Source organism: Schistocerca nitens, chromosome 3 (assembly GCF_023898315.1).
Source record: "Schistocerca nitens isolate TAMUIC-IGC-003100 chromosome 3, iqSchNite1.1, whole genome shotgun sequence".
Classification (NCBI taxonomy): Eukaryota; Metazoa; Arthropoda; class Insecta; order Orthoptera; family Acrididae; genus Schistocerca; species Schistocerca nitens.
Genome location: NC_064616.1, coordinates 50,417,777 through 50,438,525, shown reverse-complemented (window position 1 = coordinate 50,438,525; position 20,749 = coordinate 50,417,777). Strand labels below are relative to the sequence as shown.

Genomic DNA, 20,749 nt, shown 5'->3' with positions numbered 1-20,749 from the left:
GTGCTTTTATAAAGGTTCATTGTTGCTTTATACTGTAATATTCAAATTTGGTTTATTTGTTTACAAAAAATTTGCAGATATATGTATTTCGTGACATGTTGCAAAATTTGTTATGGACTTACATATATTTGAAAAATTGTCTATTCTGTTCACTGTAAATAATTTTCTGCTGGCAAAAGTTGTTCAGAGATGTCAATAAAAGTTACTTCTGCACTGTATGTAGAAACTTTTCATTTCTTCACCACCACTGAAGTATGAGGGCCATGGAAATTATTGGGTACCTATAACCCAAACTCATCAGTTGTGTTACAAAAATATCACCTCACCAGTTACAGGTTAAAGTGCATACTTAAAGTGCACATTCGTATGTCCGGATTCCCAATGAAGTAGACCTTGACCTGATATTAAGCTTTGCAGTGTGGTTTTCGGGATGTACATTTTCTTGAAGCACCAGTACTGTATTATATCATGTTTGGTTCTTTATTATGACATAATGCCATACGTGCTAGAAAATGAAAACGTGCACTTGAAATGCAGCGAACAGTTGAAACTAGTCAGTACTGTGGAATTAAACATTTCGTTTCAAATACATTGACTGCCTCTGCGAAAAAGGTTAACAAAAGTCAAATTTCTTTAGCAGACAGACAAAAATAATTTCATTGTTCCACAAGGCGATTATTCCTTGACTGTCAGAAAGGTGGAAATAAAATAAAATATCAAACTAATGACATATTTTAGTCTTCCGTAATTATGTGAGTGTGTTTTAATTCACTTGATAGCTCCCGGCCACAGATATCTGTTTTGTTTTCATTTGACATGAGAGTAAACTAAGGGGAAACAGCAAAATAACTAAATGTAAACACGAGTCATGTGGACACTACCCACTGTAACTCAGACTGCTCTGCACATCAGCCCCGGATCTACGACATTTGCGAACTGAGTCAATACTAAAAAAAAAAAACGAATTTTCAAAAATATGTTCATCTTGTAGCGCACATCCTTCTGAAAAGTTTGAAACATAAAACATATGTATTCGGGGAAATGTAAGCCATATTATTTGGTCTTAAGTATGCCAAAGTACAGTGTCACGCCTCTTCATAAAGCATTTATCTACCGCACGTCCAAACTATATTCAGGCGAGTGGAAATTGAAATGTCCTGTGGTGCCTCTCCTGCTCCCAGTCGGCCGGTTTTACAGCCTGCCCCTCTTTAAAAAAAATCTTGCAATTAATAGCAGATGGGATAATTTGTAATCGAGAGAACAAGAACTTTTCAGAAAATCTGAACTCTTTATTGCCTATTAGTTAATAACTTGCTGTTTTGTGTGACATAAAATTAAATAAAGGATATATATAAAACCAATACTGACAAGAGATAAGCAAGAAATTACACATTTCTTCAAACCTTAGCTCCTAGCATTTTTTTATCTCTAATCTTGCTACAGCTTTACATGGCGTGCTTTCCTTCCTGCAAAAGAATCTATTACCTCATCAAAGTTCATCAAACGTTTTGCTACATGAAAAATCAAAATTTCGTTATGTAATACTGAAAAAGCTGTTAATACAAATAATACCAAAGACTGGTGTGGTTTCTCGATCTGATTACGTCTATTTTGTAACTCTGCTAGATAAAAACAAAATAGACCTTTCTAATATGGCAGCAATTTTGTAACACACCAAATAAATGAGACTGTTTTGGCACAAATGGCCATTTTTATAACACAACAGAATATAATCCACGAAGTACCAATATCAAATGCTTATTAGGCTTACTACAAGCAAAAAGCTTTGTGTCAGGAAATAGTTTCACATTTCATTCATACCCACCAGCTTCTCAAGCATGAGATCGAAAAGTACTATTACAAAATTTTTATATAAATTTGGAATCATATTATTCTTCCATAATTTGTGTGATGTCCCCGTTTCTTCTCCTTCCTCGTTCTAACAAACAATCTTATCATCTCCAATTCTGTAGCTATTCCTGCCATTGTCAAAATCTGTTTGCCAATTAACTTCACTAACCCTGTCAGAATCACAGGTTTAGTTATCCCGCGATTATTGTCCGGTTAGGCGGGCGTGTTCGAACAACACGTTTTCCTGGTTACTTCCAGAATAGAACTTACAAGTCTGTTAGCCGGGGACTGTACAACTGGTCCTTACTAATGTAGCGATCTGGTCAAAAATTTTCTGTCAAAATTTCATTTTCTTGGATACACCGAGAAGATAATATGTAATCTTTCACACCTGTTATTCCTGTTAGTCGTTTATTTCCATTCTGGTAGTCTGAATCTATGGATTTCGCTAGTAATTATAACAATACTGATCATTTGCAAGCCCAATCAACCATATAATCAGACAGCGATTGGCATTCATCCGTTCGGCTTTATTCCCTCAGCTCGTATTGCGGAAAGTTTATTTCTAGATGCGACGAGGATTCTCCTGACAGACATCATGTACATTATGCATGCATTCAAAAGTCAACTTATGATTCATTCAGAAATCAACTTAAAATGTGTTCAAAAACCAACAGGGAAGCATTTCAAAATCATATGAATAATCGATAGACAAACGTGCGCTGGATGCTAGGCGCTTTGTGAAACAAGTTTTTTTTTTTCCCTGAAGAACATAAATTTACCACCCCCTTTTCCCGGTAGCATCTAGCTGCTTGCTGTGACTGCTTGCACAGCCAACAGCCACATTCCTGTAGTCAGAAGCGGGAGAATCTACTACCCAAACGTGACTCAACTGCACATGCGCATGAGCTCGCGTGTAATTGCTAAAACAAATCGACTGTAAACAGTTGCAACTTCACGCTCACTGGAGGCAATTTGTTGTTATGAAGCACTGCATAGTCTTTCAATTGGCAGACGCTTGCATGAGCACTGTGTGTCGTCATTGTATATGGCGCATTTCCTTTGCAATTTAAGTTATTTTCGTTTTTTTCTCTTGTTTATGTTTTATTGTTGAAGTATTATTCTGCAGTAGCAGGCTACAGTAATATCCTTTGATAGAGTATCGGTTCTTACCAGTCAGTCAAAATTCCAAAAATTTAACTGAAAACTCAAACAATGAAAAATTCCCGGACTTCTAAAAATATCTTGGGTTTTTCCCGGTTTTCTCCCGGATGAAAAAATTCCCGGGTTTTTCCCGGATCTCCCGGTTGTCCCGGATCGTATACACCCTGTGTACATGAGACTAATGGCAGAATCACATAGCACAGGAAATTAATCAAAGTAATGCCTAGACAAGCAATGTATCTCCAATTAATTACTTATTGAATCAAAATCATGGGCTGTGTATAACAGTCTGCAACAAAAACCAAATTTAGAATCTTTTCTAAGTGGGTAAATCAAGTGGAATGTTGGTAACTTTCATTACAACACTGGTGATAAACTATTAACTTGTGACCAGAAAAGCATTCAACTCAACCAATGTCGGGAATCATCTAAAATCAACACTTTTGCCAACATGTATCTTAGCAAAAGGCATTACAAAGATTTCATATTTAAATAAAGTCAATCCACATTTCTCCATCTTCTGATGCAAGAACACTTAATGCACAAGACAGAACACGGAAGAAAAAAGGTAAGAACACTAAAAGAAAAAATAGATACAAATTATTTCTTAATATAGTAAATAATGAGTAACAAGTTTAACGATAAATTCCACAATTTCTGATAATCTCTTCACTACTATCATTCAGATTCTACATAATACTTCTAGCTAATTTTTAAAAGCATTATGAGTCTACTAACTGGTTTGGACTGCAAACAGTGTTATCTTAATAACTATGATTTGTAATGCACAGACTGATAATAGAATATACATTAAACTAGACAGCAGAAAGTGACACAAAATGTATGGCTTGTATACTATTTACCTTCTCTCTTTAATACTCCAACAGGTACCAGAACACTTGGAAGTGGCTGATGCACAGCACTAGCAGCTTGTTCTAACGGTGGTATTGTAGAGCAGTACTCCATAGGATTGTTAGGGTTTGGCTGCCTACCCAAAGGAGTTCCAGATGAAGTAAGGCTATTTTCATTATTTGAAACTGCAGGTGTGTCGATGTTTTCCACATGGTCGTTTATGAATGCTGGCAACAAATTTAAATAATGTTTATTCACATGCTACACTACTGCTACTGCTACTGCTACTACCACTACCACTACCACTACCACTACCACTACCACGGCCACCACCACCACTGCTTCCGCATCCAATACCCACAGCAGTTAAAGTTGTGCATAAAATATCTATATTATATATCAGTTTTCCTTTACTGATATATTATAAAACATCATCACATGGCGATCACAGATAGTAATGACAACAACCAAATGCCTCTCAGACTTTCAAATATACTGCAACAGATTTGGCTTTTTCCACAAATTTTCCTTGCAACCACAAAAAAAGTTACACACTTATTGGTAACTTACGATAATGTTACATTTAATATTAATTTAAGCAAAGTGGAGAGAAGCAAAGAGCAAGCAGTTTCAATTCTGACATGTTCTGACAGTCAGATGTTTAATACATACCACAACAGGCAGGCATATATTCTACAATAAGAACAGTTCAATAACTCACTCATAGCCTAATGAATGGCAACCTTCCCAGTAATTTCCCCATTCATGTCTCCTCAGCCTCATTGTGTCAACACATCTGCCCATCTTCCCCTTCCCTGCTTCTCTACTTTTCTGCTCCCCATTCCCGCACTCTCCCCCCCCCCCCCCCAACTCCCCGCACCCCATCTCCTTGCCCAACAGCCTCCCGATGCAGTCCCCTGCAGTCTTGTCTTGCCTCCATCTAGTCCCTACGCACTCTGCCAGACAGCGGTCTTCTTTCCACACACTCATACCCTGTTATTCGTACCCCTTCCCTGTTCCACACCAGACACAACACATTGCTGTAACACGTTGCAGTCTGGCCAGAGAGGCCAGACATAGTGGTCATGTGTGCATCAGGTGCCTGCTTTTGTGTGTGTGTGTGTGTGTGTGTGTGTGTGTGTGTGTGTGTGTGTGTGTGTTCCTTTCTTTTCTGAACAAGGCACTGTCCAAAAGCTAAGTGTGTAATCATCTTTTTGTTGCGGCTGTCTGCGACTGAACATGTCATCTTTGCAGTGAGTAGCAGTTTATACTTTCCATAATTGTCAATTTTGGAGTTCTTTGTTTCCAAACCCTGAATTCCAAGGCAGGTGATTGCTTGAATAATGCACACTTTGTTTTCTACAAATTCCTCAGCATTTCCATGCCAGGGGTTCTTTACTTGAAACAGCATTTTGGTCAGATCAGACCCACCATCTAATTACCGGTGAATTAAAAGTTAAAGTGAAAGTAGTTATTTTTTCAAGGTATAAATTAATTTTTAGCTCTTTTCATCTTTTTTTATCTCAGTTATGTTCTAATAAGTGCTGCATAAGCAACATATTGTATCTAATACATTGTGTACTCTCAGACAACACAAGCAAACCTACTCTGCCCAGGAAACTGGAGCACTTATGAAAATTTGTAAGCATGAATAAAAGCTTACATAATCCATTCCCATCTCAGAAACTCAAATAACTGGTTTTGACATAATTCATTCTTTTCCACATCATAGTTTGCTTACGTTATCTGTTTTGCACTATCTTAAAAATATCTTGATGCAAAAATTATGGTGACCCTGCAATGAGTAAATTCTTTCTGCATTCCAGCAGGTTCATTTGTTGTAAGCAAGAACTACTCAAGGTCACACCAAAGTTCTTGGGAAGCATTCTTTTATTATTGCTTCATTTTACTTCTAACCACCCAGTGCCAAGCGAAGGAATTAAATTCACTACTTAATAGAAAAACCATGAGCTGCACAAATTATACAAAATAAGTGATTTGGAAAAAGAGGTTACACATTACTGAGCCTCTATTTAACACTCATTCATCTCATGGCACATACTCATCTTCTGTTGTCTTTCTTTTTTCTTTATTCTTATATGTAGGTATCAGTGTTGCCCTTATGTCCTAAGCAAGAAAATCATGATCATGATCCTGATCCAAACATAAGGTTCCAAAATTTAATAATGAAAAAGTTTGAAATTACATTTCAAGTTTGTTGTAAGTCACCTAGTGTTCTCATTATGAAACACTGGGTGAATACAGTCTGGGTAATTAGTGTTCCATTTTAAGCAAAAGCAAGGTTGTCATGCATCTCAGTGTTTGATGTCATATTTCCTGAACCATGCGCCATACAATGATACATAAGGGGCACTCAAACAAAGATGAGACACATGGAAAGCAATAAATAAACTGTTTATTATTTCAAAAGTAGCCAGCATAACTGTTAACGCACTTTATCCACTGTGAGACAAAATGGTCCACGCTTTCATGGAAATGTGTTTTCAGTTGCCTATGGAACCATGGTTGTGCCCAGGCATGCACCTCTTCATCCAAAGCAAATCGACAGGCACGAATATCTTTCTTCAGAACCAAAGTTGTTTCAACTACATTGTAGAAATTTCACTGAGACCATACAGTCTCGATCTTCCCCCATGTGATTTCCATATTTTTGGAGTCCTGAAGAAAGACATTCATAGCCATCGACTTGCTTCGGATGAAGAGGTGTATGCCTGCGTACAATCATGGTTCCGTAGGCAACTGCAAATGTTTTTGCATCAAGGCATTCACCACCTTGTTTCACAATGTTATTAACAGATATGGTGATTACTTTTGAAACAATAAAGAGTTTACTTACTTTCTTTCCATCTGTCGCACTTTCATTTGCTACCCCTTATAATTTTGCAGGCACATTTTGTGATATACCGAGTGATCAAAAAGTCAATATAAACTTGAAAACTTAATAAACCATGGAATAATGTAGATAGAGAGGTAAAAAATAAATTCACACACACACACACACACACACACACACACACACACACACACACACACACACACACAAAAAAAAAAAGAAGAAGAAGAAGAAGAAAGAAAGAAAGAAAGAAAGGGATTGCTAGACGGGTTAAAGATCTCTTGCACGCGTCATTTGGTGATGATCGTGTGCTCAGCCGCCACTTTCGTCATGATTGGCCTCCCAGGTCCCCAGACCTCAGTCCATGCTTTGCGGTTACCGGAAGTCGTAAGTGTATCGTGATCGACCAACATATCTAGGGATGCTGAAAGACAACATCCGACGCCAATGCCTCACCATAACTCCGGACATGCTTTACAGTGCTGTTCACAACATTATTCCTCGACTACAGCTATTGTTGAGGAATGATGGTGGAGATATTGAGCATTTCCTGTAAAGAACATCATGTTTCCTTTGTGTTACTTTGTTATGCTAATTATTGCTATTCTGATCAGATGAAGCGCCATCTGTCGGACATTGTTTGAACTTTTGTATTTTTTTGTTCTAATAAAACCCCATGTCACTCCAAGCATGTGTGTCAATTTGTACCTCTCTATCTCCATTTTTCCGTGATTTATTCAGTTTTCAAATTTATACTGACTTTTTGATCACTCAGTATGTAGATACTGTCTGTAAACAGTGTCGCAAATAGAGTCAGTGATAAAAAGTTTCATACAGGTTTGAAATTGTGTGCCAATTCTGCTGGAAGTCAGTTAGTGCTCTCATTCTCAAATACTGGTTGAATAAAGTCCAGGTATTCGCACACAGCCTCAAGACAAGCTCACAGTTTCTGTGATGCTTGTCTTATTGTGTTAAGATATTAACATAACACTAAACAGGGTGCTTGGGGAGGAAAGGTCACACAGTGATACTATAAGTAATTCTGAACAAAAAATGTTATATGAACATAGGTCCACAAATACTTCGTTAAGGAGGTATGGGAATTTAAAGGAACTTTAAGTCTGAAAAACTTATACGCAATACAACTGGACTGTAACATGATTTTCTTGAAAACAACATTACAGGGAAATAAAGTTATGTTACACATTTTTACATAATGTTTATTTACTTTGCATTTAGTACATAATGCATTACAACATGCATGTTACATGTATTCAGTTGAAAAAGATGTGCCATGTCTTTTACAAACGACTTAAACATTTATCGTACAGATGTTGTATAGTTCACAGAGTAGGTTTGAATATCCCACCACGAACGTCAATGCACTTTTGCACTCGAGCGATAACATGTTGTGTTGCTTGTTCAATTGCCTGTGGTTGGTTCCTAATCAATCCAGCAGTGTCCGTGATGTGACGAAGCAGTTCATCTCGTGTATTTACCTACACTTTGTGCACCTCTGATTTCATCCAACCCCATAAACAGAAATCTAAAGATGTAAGGTCACCAATGAGGGTAGGTGCAGTTGAGATGGTCCGTCACATGTAAGGTAACATGTGGAGGGCACCGTCATGTTGAAACTACATTCCAGTTCAATTGGCTAAAGGAACGTCTTCCAATAGTTAAACAAATGAATTTTCCAAAAAATGCAGGTACCTCTCTCCCGTCAATCACTGATTGATAATAAATGGATCTATCAAAAGGTTACCGATCATGCTGCACCAAACATTTAAGGCAAAATGAACTTGGAAATTTCTATCCACTGAAGTGCGTGTATTTTCCCGTGACCATCGATGATTATTGCATGTGTTGTTTATTCCACGGCATGAAGACTGGGCTTTGTAGTGAATAGTATGTATGGAAACAAGTGACTATTCTCAATTACCCAGTGACAGAACTGAAGTCGTTGGGCATTGTTGCCAACATGGAGATTTTGGACACGCTGTATGTGAAATGGATACAAGTTTTCCGCATGTAATGTTTCCCATACACGTGTCTGTGGGACATTCATACGCAGGGACATTCTTCGTATGTCCGTATTGGGACTTCGCTCAACATTTGCGATAATTTCTTCCTGTTCTTGCAAAGTCGGTTGACGTGCACACTCGGACGAGAAATGTTTACTTAGAAGAGAGCCTGCTGCACGCAAAGTGATAAACCCTTTGGTAAACACCCTGCGATCAGGTAATCGTCTAGTCAGAAAGCACCTGCGGTATTATTCTCTTGCAGCGGTAGCAGTACTGTCGCAGAAGTCATAAACATACACTATATCTGCATATTCCTTACTACTGTAGATGTGTGGCATTGTTAGCAGAGCTTGTACGAACTCAGTTAACACCATACACTACACAACGAACCAATCCGTCGACTGTACACTACACAATGTGGCTTACACGGCACAACTACACAAACAACGGGTGATTGTACTACGTATGTCACATGACCATAATACGTGGTAGGTTGCATAGCGTAAACATGGCATGTACCCGTGCATTGTTTGCAAGAAAATCACGTTACAATCCAGTTTGAGAGAGAGAGAGAGAGAGAGAGAGAGAGAGAGAGAGAGAGAGAGAGATATGCAAAAGTCACTGCAGAACTGAATATCACACTCCCAAACCCTGTCACCACCAAAACAACAGAAAGGGAGCTCCATAAGCAGGGACCTGCAGGGCAAGCTGGAATTCCAGAGCCACTCATCAGTGATGCAAATGCCTCTAAAAGGAATACATGGTGCTGAGGGCATAAGAACCTGGATTCTCGAGCAATGGAAGAAATTCACTTTTATGGATTAACCTTTTTCACACATCCCAAGAGTGAAACATAGGAGGGGTTGTGTGATGTTTTGGGCAGCCATATCGTGGTATTTCAAGGGCTCCACAGTTACCCTGCAAGGTCGCATTACTGCCAAGGATTGTGTGACCACTGCAGATGATCAGGTCTATCCCAAGGTACAACTTTTGTTCCCCATGGTGATGCAGCATTACATGATGACAGGGCCTCTGTTCACACAGCTCGCATCATCCAGTACTGGTTTTGTGAGCATAGTGATGAACTGTCACATCTCCCCTGGCCACCACAGTCACCAGATCTCAAAATTATTGAGCCTTTGTGGTCTACTTTGGAGAGAAGGGTGCACGATCACTACCCACCTTCATCATCGTTACCTGAACTTGCCACTATTTTGCAGGAAGAATGTTGTAACATTCACTGCAAAATCATAAAAGACCCATGTTCACACATTCTGAGACAACTAGAAGATGTTTTGAATGCCAGCGGGCTTCCTACACCATACTAGGCATAGTAAAGAGTTGTGATCTTGGTTTTCTCTTTTTTCTGTCCAACCCCCGTGTGTTGTTCTTTTCTAATTGCAAGCAATAACTGATATAAGCTGGGAATGGTCAGAGCATACTACTCATTTCATTTATACATATTTTGTACAAGTCAATGATGAGCACACCACAGAATGTGAAAACTGCAACATCAATAAATTAGGCAACTGACAATACATAACTGATTAGGACTGTAGAATTGTTCTGGCATCAAGACTTTAGTTTGATATGAAACCCTCACATGCTACATTCAGACCCTTTACCACAAGAACAGCAGGACTTTTTTGATACCTAAACCACACAGCAGCTTCTTATGGGTGTCACATATGTCAATCATCTCATTCTCACATTCTAACACTCGAGACTGTTTTTTTCCCTCACAGGTTCCTCTTTCTTATTTGACCAGCTGCTGATTAGAGGTGCATATTTTTGTGCATGTTCACTTATTAGTTCTTCACTAAGAAGATACAGAAATTCATTATGACTGACAACTTTCCCTCTAGGAGCTCTATAAAGAATGCATACATTTATTCCAGCAAAAATTCAAAAAAATTGTAGAATGCTTGTACTAACCACCTTCACAAAGTTGATTTCACAGAACATTTTCTTGACACCTTTTCTGGTCTATATACAGCCTGTGTTTCATTTTATTATTAATATCCTACACTTTCTATACTTGAATGAAGGGCAGAGAGAACAAGAACATTTTTTTTTTTATTTTTCTTGCCTTGATAAAGGGAAACAGTTGTGTCTCAATGCTTCATCACAGTAGTCTCATACAGTGGTGCTTTTGACACACTGACATTGGCATCCTCTTCTCGAACCCACTCTCTCTACCAACTAAGCTTATATTCTTATCAATAATTCGAACAGGTGCAAAGATGTGAAAAACTCTGTTATCACATTCCTTCTATTTCATGACAACATATTTCAGAAATGGTTTCATTCTGTGACTGACATTCATCCTTTCCCAGTTGTGGAAATCTGATCAACATATATTTAGTCCCTACATTGGTTGCTAAACAACATTTGATGCCAAAATTACCTGCCTTACTAGCCACATACTATGTAAATTTCACCAGCTGTTCATCGACTGTATAGCAGGGAATTATTTTCAATGAAATGATTCCAAACTTCTGATACCAAAGACAACTTGTCTGTTTTGAGTCTTATTGAACTTTGTTTCCGGATATCAGAGAGCTAAAAATTCATAATGTCTTCAAACCTATCCCTTGACACTGCATCATTAAAGAACCTGTGACCAGATGAATGCAAGTCACATGAATATATTTGCTGTTAAGTATACCATACTGTATGTTAATAGTTCCTCACTGCACATTCTGTCAGCAATATTATGTATCTTGGATATGTACCTGTATCATGACAACTGGTCTATAAGACCAGAAATATGTTTTTCCAATGATGGCATGTCACCGTCAGGTCAGACTACCGAGCAATATGGCACAGTGTTTAGCACACTGGACTCGCATTCGGAAGGACCATGGTTCAAACCTGTGTCCCGTCACCCTGATTTAGGCTTTCCATGATTACCCTAAATTGCTTCAGGCAAATGTTTGGATGGTTCCTTTGAAAGGGCATGGTCGACTTCCTTTCCCATCCTTCCCTAATCTGATAAGACCTATCACCTCGCTGTTTGGTCTCCTCTCCCCAACGCACCAACCAACAGGTCAGACTTATTTTAATATTTTAAATGCACCTGAGAATGGCTACAAAGCCGAAATCAAGACTGTGTGAAATAAAGGCACAATTAACAGTCAAATAGCTGAAATGTATTTCAAAAATTTCTAGATGACTCTGGTCCCCCATAAAGGGAAAATCATTAACACTAGGTATAAGGAGGCCCAATAACCAGCTCCGAAACTTTGGCATACATTGCAACACCATGTTACTGTCATGTGTAACGGCAACTTAACATTTGCTAAACTCTTATGTGACGTGTGTCTAATGAAAAGTTAAGTGGTCAAAATGACAGCTGTCACAATTCTAGGTATAGAATGAGAAATAACGGCAATGATTATTGTTACAGGTCTGCAATTTCTACAGTGCAGTCACAACACTTCAAAGCTTTACAACAAAAGGAAATGTCATTACAGACACAATATTTCAGATCAAGTTGACTGCTTCCATCGCTCTAGTGCTAAACATCATGACATGGAACTGAAGAAGGCTGCATATGTTTCTATGGACTCTCCCTCCATGATGTTTGTCTACAGGTCCCCAAACCAGCAACCATGGTCACTGAGTACAATAATGGATGAGATGCTGATCAACTGTATTCCAAACATGTTAGGTGGCCGAAGGCCATGTAAGATGAATTCACAATCCCTTCTTTGTAGGCCTGCACACACTCCATATCACATGTGCCATGGCATTGCCTGACTGTAAGAAAGGGCAGTACGTACTACCCGAAAATGTTTTATAACAGCTATTTGGACAAGACAGTGATCACCCTAAGCTGTGGTTACATTCCATGATTCAGTTCCCACTTGTCATTCTATCCACACGTGAATCACTTCAACTGCAACATGCCTTGTCTAAGCCAAAATTACATATTATATGACAAACTCATCTGCCAGATACCTATCACTCTGCCTCATTCAGGCACGCTCATATGCTGATACAACACACTCTGACATAGATGCTGCAAACTGGCAGTGTCTTTCGACATTCCACTTTCTTTTAGGACTTTCCACCAACTGAGTTCCCACCTCTGTAGATGAGGTTACTGTGTGGTGGGGCTCAACTTGACGATAAACCGGTATGTACAATGGTGGTGGACGAGATTTTCACTGCAAGTACTTGGGCGGAAGGGGTGGAGTGGGTTTTTTATACAGTTCTTGATCACCAGTCTTTGCATCAACATCCTAGGTTACATTCCACACATCTCTGCAGTGTCTCGTGAAACCTTGGCACATAACACTGCGGATTGTCATCCATCCATCCATCCATCCATACATCCATTCATCAATCCATTGGATGGGGATGTTAAGCTTGGTGATCCCATTATTGCTATTTGAGAGGAGTAGGCTATGCGCTGGTACCACATTTCATCCTTAGTTAGTTAGTTATAGTTAATTACATGTCCCATAGATAATTTGAATGTTTCTTTCACTGAAATTATGTGGAATGAGTCAACTACAGGACATGTATATATGATTAGTGTTAATGTTAATGAACACATTAGTTCTACTCATGCAACTACACTTTTTTTGCTGGCTACCAGGTTTTAAGTAAATAAGAGAAGGGTTGTCCAGGATAAATAATTTTAAATTAGATTTAAAACATACTTTGCTACCTGTCAGACATCTCATGTAATCAAAAAAGTTTGTTGCTGCATATTGAACTCCTTTCTGAGCCACTGACAGCTTTAACAATGGGTAATAAAGGTCATTTTCCCTGTAGTGTTGTAAGTATGGACATCACTGTTCTTCTCAAATTGTGATGGATTATTTAGCAAATATATGTATTGTGATGGTGCAGTTAAAATGCCTAGCTCCTTCAAGAGGTACCTACTTACTACTTGCTTTTGTACTATCAATTCTTTCTTTATAAGTGACAAGTTCCCGAGAAAATTATTTCATATGAATTATTAAGTGGAAATATGCTAAATATGTCAGGAATTTGACAAGTTTCTTTCCAGTTGAAATTTTTGTCAATATGTACACCCAAAAATTTGGAGCATTCTACCCTATTTACTGACTCCTGCTCATGTGATACATCAATTGTTGGTATGACTATTTGTTGCACATAACTGAATGTAGTGTGTTTTTTCCTCTATCATCACACCCAACACAAACATAACACTGCACCACACATGCATGCATTACACTCACCTACATTCCACAAATACATATAAGACACAACTCTCTCATATCCACAAGGAAAGTGTCAATGGGCACAGAGGAAGCAACCCTTCAGAAAGATGGCTGAACCCTCCCTGTGAAATATCCCAACCAACAATGCCATATGACATTGACATTTTTACCGACTGTGGTCAGTGTAACATTGCCCTTCCTGTTCACTCAAAGACTTGGACCTACATATAAGTGATATATCATGTTGAAATTTTCACAAATGTTAGTGTGTATAAATGTATCTCCAAATCATTTTACCTTCTTTCTGAGGTGGTACATACATAATTTTTAATCAAATCCATCACTTAATTTCCACAATAAATCTTGATTTGTTAGTACCTCTTGCTGCCATGATGATCTTTTCGATGTTACCATCTGTTATATGTGTACTACATAAGTAAAGCAGTCATGAATCTCAAGGTTAATTTGGACCTCAAGTGCTTTATATGGAATTTTCATATCATATTGGATATGCTTTGTCATCTTTACATGTAAGAACTTTCTCATCTAGTATTTCGTAAACTCCCAGTTTAATTTGAAATCTAAAGAACGGAATATCTGATACTAAAGTAATACCAAATTTTACAAATAATATTTTTACAAACATAAGCTATGTAAAATATGGGGATATGAACAAGGGTGGCATAAATTATTTGGTAGTATAAGCATATAAATTAATCAGGGTGGCAGGGGTGTCATTAATTTGCATGGCACTGCAGCTACATCACAAGAAAGCAAACTTCATCTACATAGCAACTCTCTTAGGATCTACATTATAGAATTATATTTCATGCAATAGAGTTTCAAAGGAACAATGTAGAAGTTTGCACTGTCTTGTGAAATGTGGAAAATTAACTGAGTAGTTCCCAGTAGCCATTCTGATAAATTACTTACTTGAACCTAATTCGCTTGAGAAAACTATTAAATTGGGTAACAGAATTGCTGGTCATAACTTACCTACAGAATGCAAAATTTTAATATGTCCTCCAATATACACTCATCATTTCTAGACTGCTTTTGCTGTCAACTTCAGAATGTTCATCTTGGAGCAGCCACAAATTTACCAAACACCTACTTGTAACAGTGAAAACACCACAGAACAAGAAACACTGATATAGCAAGTGAACTGAGCACAACTTCCTGTTTCTGGGGCCAACATATGAAACAAGAAAGTGTGGTACCAACTTGTACGGAATAAAACTGGAAATTTCATTCGTGAAGACAGTGCCATCTACTGGCATACTTATAGTACATTTTGCTCTAAATAATTTTAACACATTTTAAAACTTAAGGGAAAAGGTGATAGCACTAAATATAGCTGCATACCACCAGGAAGAAAAACACTGCATATTACAATTGATCTTTCCTCCCCAAAGAAGGAACTAATAGTCCCTAAAGCTATGGCAGTTTCTTGAACTTTTATGTCTGTCTCCATCAGCAAGACTTAAGGTAAGTACTGCCCAGCAATACTAACAATTTTATATTTACTTAAACCTTCGTTTTTTTTTTTTTTCCAGAAAACAGGTTCTACCACTTTCAGAACTGACTATTTGTAATTATACTGCTAGCATAGTAATTATAGTGATAGTGGAGAAAATTCTGATAAAGCTTTGGCATAATACATTTTGAAGTCTAGCACTCTTACCTTTTGCCAAAATTCCAAAACAAGGGTGACATACTCTACCCTCAGCATTGTCCATGTAATCTAAACTTGCCTTCAGACTGCAGCATTTTGAACACAGGACCTAAAAAATAAAGACATAATTAAAACATATTCAGGAAGTATTACATGATACAGTGTTTTAACACTATCACTCACTGGTGGTAAAACTTTCCCCAGTGTTAATTTCTTCTTCAGGGATCTAGCTGGCAATGTTGCCTGACCTATCATCTCTAGAAAGTCAGGACAACTCAGTTTTGAGGATACATAACAAAGCAAAATGGGTCATTCTGTGTTTATTTTGGAAGTCCATCACCAAAATGTTTTCATTAATTTAGTAAGCCTTTGGGACTGGTTGCTAGTGGGCATCCATCAACCTACCAAATCGATAAAAATTTGACGTGTGTGTGATTGTTTGTATTCTGACAGACAGTACCACTGTGAATGCAGCTTTCTATTTAGAAGTGCTCAAAAGACTGAAAAGAGAGCTCACATGGTGTCAAAGCTACATTAAGGACAAGTGGAAACTGCATCATGGCAATGTGCCAAGCTATTGCACCTTCATTGTCAATGAATTTTTCTGGCCAGGACCCACACCTCATTGCTTTCCAATTGTTGCTACAATCTAAACTGCCCCCCCCCCTCCCCCCCCCCCATGTTTTTCTTCTTTTTTCATTGAAAATGAGGTCTGAAACATTGGGACACAATTGTGTACATTCAGGTTTGTGTTACATCGGCTCTAAAGGACATCCCGGATAGGGCCTGGAAACACCACCTCGAGAAGCATAGTAGTATGCTATTTCAAACATTTTCGATTAATTTTATGAATATGTACAGTAAATAATTTTTTATGAAATTTTTCACATTATTTATGTAACTCGCCACATATTTGCTAAGGCATTTCAGGATTTTAAAATGTTTTCTGGTATCTGATTTTCAACTCATTGACATGTGGCAATCAAGTCAATTTCTCATCAAATATTAAATCCAAAAGCCTAATTAACTTGCTGGAATTTAAAACAATACCTTTCATGCAAAGTCAAGGCAAAATAAAGAGACAATGTAAATAACCAAAATCATTGGAAACAGTTTTCATATGAAGAACATTTAAAGCCAGTTCCCCCCACCCCTTCCGTTCCACTGTTGCAAATAAGTTGAAGTTAATGTGCAGTTGAGCCAAAATTGGGTGAAGAGAAGAAAACTGAAAACTGATGATGAATAATGAGCAATGTATGGAAGATGAATAAAAGAAATAAATAAATTCATTCATACACAGAATTTTTTAATTTCATTTGCATTCATTCATATCAGCATGGTCAGTACATCTACATCTACATTCATACTCCGCAAGCCACCCAACGGTGTGTGGCGGAGGGCACTTTACGTGCCACTATCATTACCTCTCTTTCCTGTTCCAGTCGCGTATGGTTCGCGGGAAGAACGACTGTCTGAAAGCCTCCGTGCGCGCTCTAATCTCTCTAATTTTACATTCGTGATCTCCTCGGGAGGTATAAGTAGGGGGAAGCAATATACTCGATACCTCATCCAGAAACGCACCCTCTCGAAACCTGGCGAGCAAGCTACACCGCGATGCAGAGCGCCTCTCTTCCAGAGTCTGCCACTTGAGTTTGCTAAACATCTCCGTAACGCTATCACGGGTACCAAATAACCCTGTGACGAAACGCGCCGCTCTTCTTTGGATCTTCTCTATCTCCTCCGTCAACCCGACCTGGTACGGATCCCACACTGATGAGCAATACTCAAGTATAGGTCGAACGAGTGTTTTGTAAGCCACCTCCTTTGTTGATGGACTACATTTTCAAAGCACTCTCCCAATGAATCTCAACCTGGCACCCGCCTTACCAACAATTAATTTTATATGATCATTCCACTTCAAATCGTTCCGCACGCATACTCCCAGATATTTTATAGAAGTAACTGCTACCAGTGTTTGTTCCGCTATCATATAATCATACAATAAAGGATCCTTCTTTCTATGTATTCGCAATACATTACATTTGTCTATGTTAAGGGACAGTTGCCACTCCCTGCACCAAGTGCCTATCCGCTGCAGATCTTCCTGCATTTCGCTACAATTTTCTAATGCTGCAACTTCTCTGTATACTACAGCATCATCCGCGAAAAGCCGCATGGAACTTCCGACACTATCTACTAGGTCATTTATATATATTGTGAAAAGCAATGGTCCCATAACACTCCCCTGTGGCACGCCAGAGGTTATTTTAACGTCTGTAGATGTCTCTCCATTGATAACAACATGCTGTGTTCTGTTTGCTAAAAACTCTTCAATCCAGCCACACAGCTGGTCTGATATTCCGTAGGCTCTTACTTTGTTTATCAGGCGACAGTGCGGAACTGTATCGAACGCCTTCCGGAAGTCAAGAAAAATAGCATCTACCTGGGAGCCTGTATCTAATATTTTCTGGGTCTCATGAACAAATAACGCGAGTTGGGTCTCACACGATCGCTGTTTCCGGAATCCATGTTGATTCCTACATAGTAGATTCTGGGTTTCCAAAAACGACATGATACTCGAGCAAAAAACATGTTCTACAATTCTACAACAGATCGACGTCAGAGATATAGGTCTATAGTTTTGCGCATCTGCTCGACGACCCTTCTTGAAGACTGGGACTACCTGTGCTCTTTTCCAATCATTTGGAACCCTCCGTTCCTCTAGAGACTTGCGGTACACGGCTGTTAGGAGCGGGGCAAGTTCTTTCGCGTACTCTGTGTAGAATCGAATTGGTATCCCGTCAGGTCCAGTGGACTTTCCTCTGTTGAGTGATTTCAGTTGCTTTTCTATTCCTTGGATGAAACTTGTGTTCCACTTCTCAACAATTAAACTGTTTCTAATAGTTTACTACTATATATAATTTGGAATGATGATCTGTCAAAGTATTGCAACTAGATTGAGCTGAACCACCACCCCCACCCCTTTCTCCCAACTTATGGAAGGATGAAGTATCTAAGCCACGGTGAGTGCAGCCCAAATGTGATGCCAAATGAAGGTAAGTGTTCATTTTTCACAATTATTTCATCGCAGGTCACATCACTTCATAAAACTTCTCAACAGATGAATTGAAAATTTATTTTGTAGTCGAAATTTATTTATGTGTAATTCATGCAAACAGTTTGTTTCAAAAGTATATATTTCTTAGTACAGAAACATTCTTTCTTCAAAGGTATTCAGTTTAGAGCAGCAAAATTCTAACCTGGTAATCTGTATTTTGCGACGTTATGTAATTTCAATACATAATTGAAAATTTAGTTAACTTACGGAGAAAGAATTCATTGAAATTTGTATTGGCATACCAAAACTTTCTGGCAATACCATTACATACTCATCTTGGGTCAGTGAGATTTTCTTAATGGAAAGAAAGTTTCTTAGGGAAAGGTGCACAAACTGAGAAGAGATATCATATCATTCATTAGAACTGCATTTCACTTAAAAACTATTAACAGGAGAAATTTCTTTAAATTTAAAAAAAGCATGAATACAAGGTTGCTGAAATGGTGTACTAAAACATATGTAGAACATGTCTTTCATGGTAGTGTTAGTTTTTGAAATAACTCATACAACTACTTATTACCAGTGCCTCTCTATAGGGGGTGCTGTTATAATTCGAACACTATTTGCCCAATTTTCGCGTTTCCTTTTTTAATTCACAGGTATATCATCCAATCAGGTTTTAAAATGGATTTTGCTACATAAGGAATAAACAGTGGCAATAACAGTGTCCGTAAAATGTTAGCTGCCAGTGTGCTACTTTGCAAAATGCCGTCCACATTATTAGACCTGCGTCAAAGTGATGCAATATTTAACTTAAAAAAACAAAACAAAACCCCTAATAGAAAGTCCACGAGAGCATACGAGAATCTTTCGTGGGTGGCTTTCAATCAAAATTTTTGTCATTAAAAATCATCTTACACAGGAACTACAAAACGGAAGAATGGTGAATGGTGGTCAGCCATAAAAGATAAATATATACCATTGCAGATGTTTAGACAGGCCTTTTCGAAATTTACAATTTATACTACAGCACTTACAGTCTAGGAATGGTATTGGAAAAGAACACACTGGCGGCCAACACTTGTACTTTGTATAGCTGACGATCTTTGAATGGCTAACCAGACTGTCATCAAACAAGTCATGACAATCCCCATTAAAGCAACTTTAAAATAAACTACAATGAAATGGGTCAATTCATTTGGGAGTTTTGATGCCTCAGATAGTGAAAGTTATTACTGCCACTTTTTACGTCGGGGCTAAAAGGTATGCAGAAATAAGTTACAGACAAAAGAAGTGGGTCATTTAAGAAAGGAAATCTTGAAATTCATGAGAGAGGTATGTCAGATTTCTTTAAAAAAAAAATGGCTCTGAGCACTATGGGACTTAACATCTATGGTCATCAGTCCCCTAGAACTTAGAACTACTTAAACCTAACTAACCTAAGGACAGCACACAACACCCAGTCATCACGAGGCAGAGAAAATCCCTGACCCCGCCGGGAATCGAACCCGGGAAGCGAGAACACTACCACACGACCACGAGCTGCGGACAATTTCTTTACAAATTTTCCTCGTGCGGTTCCCTTAACAGTGTATTGCTGTGGCCAAATGGACTGCGAGCACTGGCACCAGACTATGTGCGTGATGTCACTGAGCAGGCGCGCAGGCTTTCCTCTATAGGGGGTGCTGCCCTGAACTAATAAGTGAGACAACTTGTTAAGGGTTATTAGTGAGGACTATTAAACCTTGCAATCCTCAGCATGGTGGGATCTAAGAACTTGAGTGTAGACATAATCACAGAGGTTTTGCCAGTGCTAGGATGTTTAGGTCCTCTATGAGCATTCTGTAACCATTCATTTTCCAATGACATATGAGTGCCATTATTCACATAGGCTTCTCCTTCTGCATAGTTGGCTTGCTGACAGGCAAACAGGTTAGGAAAACACATGGTTTTGATACAGTACTAGTGCCTACATCTAGACTACCACCACCTATGTAAGACCTTTTTGAAGTTTCCTGATCACAAGGCTTTCACGGTTCTTTCTTTGCTATGTCTCTAGCTGCTGCCTTTCTG

General features: G+C 38.5%; 1 protein-coding gene across 1 annotated transcript in view; it reads right to left on the bottom strand.

The window, feature by feature from the left end:
- LOC126248002 (zinc finger FYVE domain-containing protein 9) overlaps positions 1–20,749 on the bottom strand; it is a 383,986-nt gene that overhangs the window by 208,522 nt on the left and 154,715 nt on the right. The window contains exons 5-6 of the mRNA XM_049948584.1: positions 15,628–15,727; positions 3,879–4,094 (exon numbers count right to left, since the gene is read on the bottom strand). Of these exons, the coding sequence (XP_049804541.1) occupies positions 3,879–4,094; positions 15,628–15,727 (316 nt within the window). The remainder of the gene's footprint in view (positions 1–3,878; positions 4,095–15,627; positions 15,728–20,749) is intronic.